Source organism: Chrysochloris asiatica, unplaced genomic scaffold, assembly GCF_000296735.1.
Source record: "Chrysochloris asiatica unplaced genomic scaffold, ChrAsi1.0 scaffold00135, whole genome shotgun sequence".
NCBI lineage: Eukaryota > Metazoa > Chordata > Mammalia > Afrosoricida > Chrysochloridae > Chrysochloris > Chrysochloris asiatica.
The window spans coordinates 5,825,891-5,834,799 of record NW_006408653.1 but is presented as its reverse complement, the minus strand read 5'-3'; the positions used below and the strand labels follow the sequence as shown (position 1 = coordinate 5,834,799).

At 39.1% G+C, this 8,909-nt stretch overlaps 1 protein-coding gene across 1 annotated transcript in view; it reads right to left on the bottom strand.

Moving 5' to 3' along the window:
* The window catches only part of MCCC1 (methylcrotonoyl-CoA carboxylase 1 (alpha)), a 64,239-nt gene that overhangs the window by 48,989 nt on the left and 6,341 nt on the right, over positions 1-8,909 (bottom strand). The window contains exons 2-4 of the mRNA XM_006869814.1: positions 8,092-8,138; positions 5,266-5,402; positions 3,264-3,359 (exon numbers count right to left, since the gene is read on the bottom strand). Of these exons, the coding sequence (XP_006869876.1) occupies positions 3,264-3,359; positions 5,266-5,402; positions 8,092-8,138 (280 nt within the window). The remainder of the gene's footprint in view (positions 1-3,263; positions 3,360-5,265; positions 5,403-8,091; positions 8,139-8,909) is intronic.

Sequence of the window (8,909 nt, the reverse complement as noted above, 5' to 3'; positions counted from 1 at the left end):
CAGAGATGATGACATGGAGAGATAGAGTGGCTGGGGACTCTAGACCCAGCGAGGGAGAGGGGCTGTGTGCTGACGACTGAGTGGCAGGTTTGTGAGGTATAGTATACCCTTTGGTTGTTTGCTGATGCATGGAGGGGATTGTAATCATGGCAATGAAATGATATATGATAGGATGAATATAAAGCTAATGTTCTCCCATGTAAACTATCACATAATTCATAATAAAAACTTAAAAAAAAAAAAAAGAAGATGAGCGAATCCCAAACAGGACAGACCCTAGAAGAAAACTACCAAGATATTATCAAATTCTCTAAAACCAAAGACAAAGATAGAATCCTGAGAGCAGCTCAGGAAATATAAGGTTTCCAACAAAAGACAATGAATAAAACTAAGCTTTGGTTTTTCAGTGGAAACCATGTAAGTAAGAATGCAATAGAATGACATGTATAGAACGTTGAAAGAAGAAAAGCTGTTAACCAAAACCAAGAATCACATATCCAGCATAGCTGTTCCTCAAATTCAATAGTGAAATTAGGACGTTTCCAGATAAACAGAAATTAAAGGAATTTGTAATGACGAGACCATCTTTACAAAAAATGTCAAAGGGATTTCTTTGGTGTGAGAACCAACAATAGAGGATCACAACCTGAGATTACCATACATGACACCACCACTCAGAGCTCAATCCAGATATATGAGTGAACTCAAAAATTATCAGCACTCCAGTTGTATTAAAATGCCCGTCCATATCCGTCACTGATTACAACATCGAGCGTGCACGTGAAATGATTCTGTTGACTAGATGAATGACAGTGGATCATGTGGCTCTGAATATGAAATAATCCACGATGGACTTGGGTTTTGAAAAGTTTGTGTGAGATGGGTACTGAAACAACTCATGGAAGAGCATAAACAGAAGTGTTCAGACATCTGTAAACAAAATTTGGACCCATACTCAAAAGGTAAGTAAAAGTTTCTTAAAAAAAAATCATTACTGGTGACAAGACATGGGCTCATCACAAGCCTGAGAATAAATAGCAGAGTATGGAATGGAACCATTCTCAATCGCCGACCAAGAACAAGTTCAAAACTCAAATAACATCTGGAAAATTGATGCTTACAATTTTCTAGGATTCTCAAGGACCAATATTGGAACACTATCAGGAACAAGATTCAACAATCAACAAAGCTCGTTACAGTGAGATGCCCACTGAAGAGCTGACGCCTAAACTTTGGGTTAAACACAGAGGACTGCTATCCAAGGGCTTTGTGATCTTGTATGACAATGCATGTCCACACACCTCTGTCCACACTGTTGACAACAGCAAAAACTTCCTTTTTTGGTGTTAAAGCATCCCCCCTATAGTCCTGATATTGTCCCACTGGACTTTCACCTGTTTAGTCCCCTTAAAGCAGCTCTTCAAGGACAAAGAGTCATTTCTGATAAAGAAGTGAAGACAGCAGTGAGTGCATTCGTAGCTCACAGCTCAGCCCAAAACATTTTTTTAAATAAAGAAATAAGAAAGCTTGTTGACAGATGAACAAAGTGAATTGAAAAGCAAGAATATTATGCCCAAAAATATAACGTATTTGTATTTTCTAAAAGTTGACTAAAATAAATTCTACAGCCAAAGTGTGGATAATTTTTGAGTCACCTTGTAGACGTATTAAAACTAAAACAAACTTATAAGACTGAAAATAGGGAACCAGATATATCAATTTATAGTGAAGTAAACTACAAAGCAAAAAAGAGAGTAGTGTAGCTACAGAACTTTCAAAAGGCAAGCAGACAAGTAGATTTCAAGGTACAACAGATTGTTTTAAATAGGGCAAAGTATTAATAAATGACAGGGTAGCCTCAAAGAAAATGAATACACCTGCACATCAAAATTAAAAAAGGGGAAATTTAGAGATACTTAGTAAACATTAAAACCACAGAAATGAAAATGCAAAGAAAAACCCCCAAACAAAATGAACCCAGTGCAGAAAATTATGTGGAACAATGAAACCAGCAACACCACAAAAAAGAACACACAGCAAAATGAAAGCAATCAATTAATACCTAGCAATAATTACACTTAATATCAAAGGATTAAATGCACCAGTCAAGAGACAGAGCAGAATGAATAAGAAAACAGGACCCTTCAAAGTGTTGTCTATAACAGACACATCAAAAAGATGGAGATAACCTAAACGCCCATTAACAGAAGGATGGTTAAACAAACTTTGGTACATACATTCAATGGAATACACTGCAAAGTTGAAGAAAAACAAGGAATCTGCAAATACTCCACAATATGGATGAATCTGGAGGACATTATGCTGCGTCAAACTAGTCAATCACAAAAGAGCAACTACCATATGAAACCAACATTGTAAAGGAATCCTGGTGTGGAAACACTCAGGAAGATATACTCATTTAAACAACCCAAGGGCACATTCTGCAAGCCTGCTTATGCTATAAAGTTGTATTATAAGAGCAGACAGCCTCTTCTTTCTCCCTCAGAGCAACTGGTGGTTTCAAACTGTTGACCTTACAGTTAGCAGCCCAACATGATAGCCAAGAAAACTCTATGGAGAAGTTCTACTTGGTAACATAGACTCATGGGTTAGCATGAATTGGAATTGACTTGATAGCACTGAGTTTACTTATTTTGGGGTATTTCATAATACCCTAAATGACACTGTCCCTGCCTAGATCTTGGTTTTATCATCTCCTACTGCGTTCTTCCCGTTTGGGTTCTCTCAGCTCCAAATCCAACCTTTCATGTTGTTCTTTGTGATCCAGACTACCATTTATTTTCCCAAAGTATTTGACATCCCTTGTTGTTATTGTTAAGTGTCATCAAGTCAGTTCCAACCCAGAGTGACCCTGTACAGGATTTCCAAGGAGTGGCTGGTGGGTTTGAACCTCAGACTCTGTGGTTAAGATGCTTATCCTACAGTGCCACATTAGAACTCCTTGAGGTCCCTAGGATCTACATTTGAAGGTAAAAAGGCTGAATTCTCTCTTAGTAAAATTAAGAATTTATAATTTAGACCTTCCTCTATCTATTTCTCAAAAGATCTAAAGTACAGAGGATTCAGTAGGAAGGCAGAGTGGCTAATGATGGACGAGACAAGCTTGTTATCTAATGATAGCCCAGCAAGCACATGGAATTGTGGGAATGATTAAAAATAAAATAATTTCCAGAATCAGAAATTTTCTATAAAGTGTGCAAAACACATCCCACTTGCATTGTAAATATCTTCCCAACTCTTACCTGTGCAGCGGAGATTTTGGCCACTTGAATGATTTTCTCCATAGAAAGGTAGCTCTGCTGGGAGGGAGCAGGACCAATGGAATATGCTTCGTCTGCCTGTAGAAGGAATATGACAGGCTTGAAAGACTGAACAGCTAGTGCACTATAACGCTGCTTCAGAATCATTTTATTATTGTTGTTGATTCCTAAGAACAATGCAAGAACTGAGAAACAAATACTAGCTCATGTCTATGTTATCAAAAATTGATTATAAACCAATTTGTAATCTGCTGTGTGAAGCAGTTATCAAAACCCAATTTATATGTATAAATTACACACTGGAGTGAAATGAAAGTGCCGCTGGATTAAAAGCAACAGGCTGTAGACATGCTAGTATTATTTGCAACAATAATATTGTTGTTGTTGTTGTTGTTAAGTGCTGTTGAGTCGATTCCAACCCATAGCGACCCTGTACAGGGTTTCCGAGGCTGTAAATCTTTATGGGAGCAGAAAGCCTCATCTTTCTCCCGCGGAACTGCTGGTAGTTTCGAAATACTGACCTTGATATTAGCAGCCCGATTTGTAACCACTATGCTACCAGAGCTCCTTATAATAAATTTAGATGTACTTAATGCCCCAAATGTACAATTTGACAACAGAGAATAAGATATATGAGGGAACTTCCAAGTCATGGAAAAATTCCATTACCTTTTCCTATTTTAGTTCTATTTTTCCACAACTTTCTGAAGCTTCCTTGCTATGCACCTGAGAGTCCTGGTGAAGTACTGTAGGACAAGCAATGAACTGCTAACCACAAATCATGTCAGTGGGCCAAACCCACAAGCTGTTTCTTGGAAAGCCTTTACAGGGTCACAGTGAGCCACAACTGACTCAATAGCACTGAACAACAACTACAGCATCTTTAAATGCTTTCAGGAAGAGGCAATGAAGATACCACTGTAAGTGGAAGGTTCTTAAGAAGGTGAGAAAAGGAATTTAGAGCACAGACAGACAACTGGCCTTGGATGGGAAGAGGATAGATACAGATGCAGGGGTGGGGGTGGAGAGAGGCGGGAGTCAGCAGATTCTATAGCGGGCAGCTCATATAGCTTTATTTTCTCCGTAAATTCAAGTTACTGAGAATAAGGTGGGTAGAGGGAGAATCAGAATCAGAGGTCTAAATGGAGCAAAGCAGGTGTGAAATGTCATTGTCCCAAATGAAAAAGACGGGGCTAGAGAGTCACATGGGCCTGCTGTGTAGGCTAAGCGCCCAGATGAAGTTGTTGTTGTTGTTATGTGCTGTGGAGTCGGTTCCAACTCATAGTGACCCTGCACAGGGTTTCCAAGGCTGTAAATCTTTACGGGAGCAGAATGCCTCATCTTTCTCCCGCGGAGCAGCTGGTAGTTTCGAGCCGCTGACCTTGAGGTTTGCAGCATGACTGAAGTTGGTTCCCACAAATTTACACTGATGCTTGCAGTTTTGCTACACACATAAAGGTGGTCAATAGTCATTTTCCTTGATTGGGGTTCTGTCTGGTGGAAAGCAGGTAGTAATAATGGAAAACATCCAGAGACCTCAGGGGAGTAGGGTTTTTAAAACTTAACATTTTAGAGATAAACCAAGGCTCAGAAACATTAAGTGGCTTGCCGAAGACCACTTGGCCAGTAAGTGGTAGCTGCTAAGACTAGACCTTGATCTTTCTTCTTGAACATCAGAGATCTGGATGACTACTACTCAAAGTGTGGTCTGTGGATCAGCCACAGCTATGAACTGCTTTAACTAACCTGATGAGATAAGCAGTTTGCCCATGAATCAACTACACTACGAAGCAAAGTATTAATTCAGGGGCTATTATAACTGGAAAATGGTCCCAAGAGGAACTGTTAGTATGTACCTTTAGCTTGCCTACTAAACCATGCTAATACTAATAAATATAAACTCTGTCAATTAAAGAGCCAAAATTTCAACACAATACACAAAACAGTTAATTCAAAGCCTGATTTTGAGTTTTTAACAACATACCATGTCTACATGCATTGAGTTCCTGTCAGCTTCACTGTAAACAGCCACTGACTGAACACCCATTTTTTTGGCTGTTCGCATCACCCTGCAGGCAATTTCTCCTCTGTTTGCAATAAGAACCTTGGTAATGCTTCTTCCTGTTTAAAACACAATGAATGTCATACACAAATGTTACTAGGCGCAATAAAATGAGACTGAGAAATATCCTATGACATTAACCAATTAATACACATTTATTTTGGTAAATCAGCAGAGAGCCTAAAACTATTGCTTGAACTAATATTAAATTGTGCATTTAATTTCTTTTTGCTGAAACTCGATACTTTATTAATACAAACACCTGTAGTACTCATGATCTTTTACTTAAAAATCTTTTTAAAAGCTCACTAATCCCCCCACACACCAATAAAACAGAGGGAATAGAAGCAAATATTGTTGAATGATGATGCACAGAGGAGACTGTAATCATTGCAATGAAATGGTGAGGGTACAACAGATGACCTCCCATGTAAACTATCACTCAATTAACAATAAAAACTTTAAAAAAAAAAAAAAAAGCCCCTCAAAACCCCATTAAAAGACCCTTTGCTAGGCCAAAGATCAAATTATAATCATGAAAAGGAAATCATTAGTTAATAATAACTAATATTTAATAAATACTTTCTCTACCTCAGGTCAATGCTAAAGACTCAACATGGACTTACAATCCTGTGAAACAGATACTATTAGGTTCTCAATTTTCAAGACAGAGAAGCTAAGGTTGAAAGATACTTGACTTTCCTGAAATCCGAGCCAAAAAGTAGTGGCCCCAAGACTTGACACCAAGTCAGCCTCACTCTATGACTGGAGCTCTTGGCTGCCATGGGACACGGCCCCCAGCCACACATACACAGGACTGTGTGGCTCTCTCATAATATAAAGGAAGTCTACTGACGTCAGTGTTGTCACCATATGCTACTGCATTAATATGCACTATGCATTTTGATCATTACCTACTAAATAAAGGTACTCTGACAGACTCATCAAGTTACTGCTTCTCAGAAATAGCAGGCTTCATATAGCATTCAAAAGACTGTTTTCCACTGGAGATCTACACAGATGAAGAGTTGCTGCAAGGCTGCTGGAATGAGCTATGTATGTCAGGTAGAGGATGGACTACAACCAATCAGTCAGAAATTTTATATATATATAAACAGGGTCACTATGGGTTGGAATCGACTCGACGGCACTTAACAGCACACACACACATATGGAATCCTGGTGTGGCACTGTGGGTTAATACGCCAGACAGCAAAGCCGTTTGAACTGCAAGGCCAGTGGTTCAAGCTCACCAGTTGCTCCTCGGAGCTTGGACTGCCAGCCTTGCAGTTCAAACCGACTTTGCAGTCCAGCGCATTAACTCACAGTGCTTTATATAATTGGAAATCCTTTATATAATTGTGAAATCTTATTAGAAAAAAGGAGTCCTGGTGTGGTACTGTGGGTTAATGAGCTGGACTGCAAGGACGGCCTAAGCCATAAGGTTGGTGGTTCAAGCTCACCAGCTGCTACTTGGAAACCCTATACAGGGTCTCTGTGAGTCAAAACCAACTCCACGACACTTAACAACAATTAGAAAAAAGAAAAGATTGTTTCTTAAAATAACTGCTTTAAAAACAATGATTCACACCATCTTTTTCCAAGGAGCCCTGGTGGTTTAAAAGTTAAACACCTTGCAATTAACCGGGAAGTTGGCAGTTCAAATCCACTCAGCAGCTTTCTGATAGAAAAGACCCAATGATCTGCTCTCATAAAGATCACAACCTAGAAAACCACATGAGCAGTTCTACTCTGCTATGCAGGGCTTTTATGAATTGACTTGTTGGCAACTAATAATGAACATGATTTTTTCAAACACACATTGAATAAAGATGGTCAAACACAATTAAAAAATATTTTTGATTATTATCCTATAGGCTCAAAAGTAAGAGATTTTTCATATTAAAAGTGAAAACCTCAACTCATTCCTTACTAAGAATATTGCCATGAAAATCCAACATATCAACGCTGAAAATTATTGACAAGTGAAAATTATGAGAAGTGAAACCCTCACCTTATTCCTTACTAAGTCTATTGTCATGAAAATTAAAAACATCAAAGCTGTTGTTGTTGTTAGTGTCGTAGAATCGGGTTTATGAAGAGTGCCTAGCGAGTCTGAAGCACCGACCTTGTGGTTAGTAGTCCAGTGCTTATTCTACAATGCCACACCAGGACCTCATGACAATGGATCCTACTATGTACAAATTAAACAGTCCTGGTGGCATAGTGGGTTATGCATTGGGCTGCTAACTTCAAGATCAGCAGTTCAAATCTAAGTTCTCCAAGGGAGAAAAAGGAGCCTTTCTGCTCCAGTGAAGATTTATAGCCTCAGGAAAAATAAATTATATATATATATATGATTAGAAAGAAAACTAATGAGAAATCAGTAGTTGCAATTCTGGTTTTTCTTCTCTATGTTAAAAAAAATATATATATACATATATATTGTTAAATGCCGTTGAGTCAGTTCCAACCCATAGTGACCCTGTATAGGGTTTTTGAAGAGCAGCTGGTGAGCTTGAACCACCGACCTTGCAGTTCAAACTGCTTTTCAGTCTGGCACATTAACCCACAGCACCACACCAGGACTCACTCTCTCTCTCTCTCTCATATATATATATATATATTTCTGCTATGAGTCGGAATCGACTTGATGACAGTGGTGGGATGCACAAATGAGGGAACTAAGCACTCTCTTAGTTCACAATCTGAATCCAAGAAAAATGATCCAATGAAGATTGTCAGTACCTGTGGTTGTTGCATACTTCATGGTTCTTTGCTTCCAAGTCCATCGCCTATAAAATAAATCCACATGAAATTATAATAAAACAGGGTAAGAAAGAACACTCATTTTTCTTTCAGAAGAATCTAATTTTTATAAAAATTGAAGCCAACTCCAGACATGACCTTGAGTCAATTGACAAAGTTAACTTAGCAAGTGATTAGAAAGAAAACTAACACAGAAATCAGTAGTTGCAATTCTGGTTTTTCTTGTCTATGTCCTTGAATAAGGCATTTAATCTCTCAACCTCTCTGGACGCTTATTCCTGTGACTGGCATATGATAACAGAGTCAGAGGCAATGTGGTGTTATATGATAAGCACTGGGCTGCTAACTGCAAGGTTGGTGGTTCAAAGCCACCAGCTGCTCCTCAGAAACCCCATACAGGGCTGCTATGAGTCAGAACCAATTCCATGGCACTGAACAACACCAGTCAAAATAGAAGGTGAAAACATAGCAATCTAATTCAACTCTCTGATAAGACAGAAGTAAAGGGAACAAAGCTGAAGAGGGCAGCAGAAAGAATGCTTGCTGGCTTGGATGGGGAGTCGGGGTCGGTGGGAAGGATGGGGAGAATGGAAGAAGGGGCAGAGGAGCAAGAGTTCTCACTCAAGCCCACAACGACTGACCATCTGCTGGTGACTCTGCATGTTACAGCCATAGTTCCTGTTTTTCATTATCACTCAACAATGTGAAAACAAGGCCCCTGGGTGGTACAAAAGGATTGTGGTCATTGCGCTGGACCGCAAGGTGGGTTTGAACTGCAAGGTTGGCAGTTCAAGCTC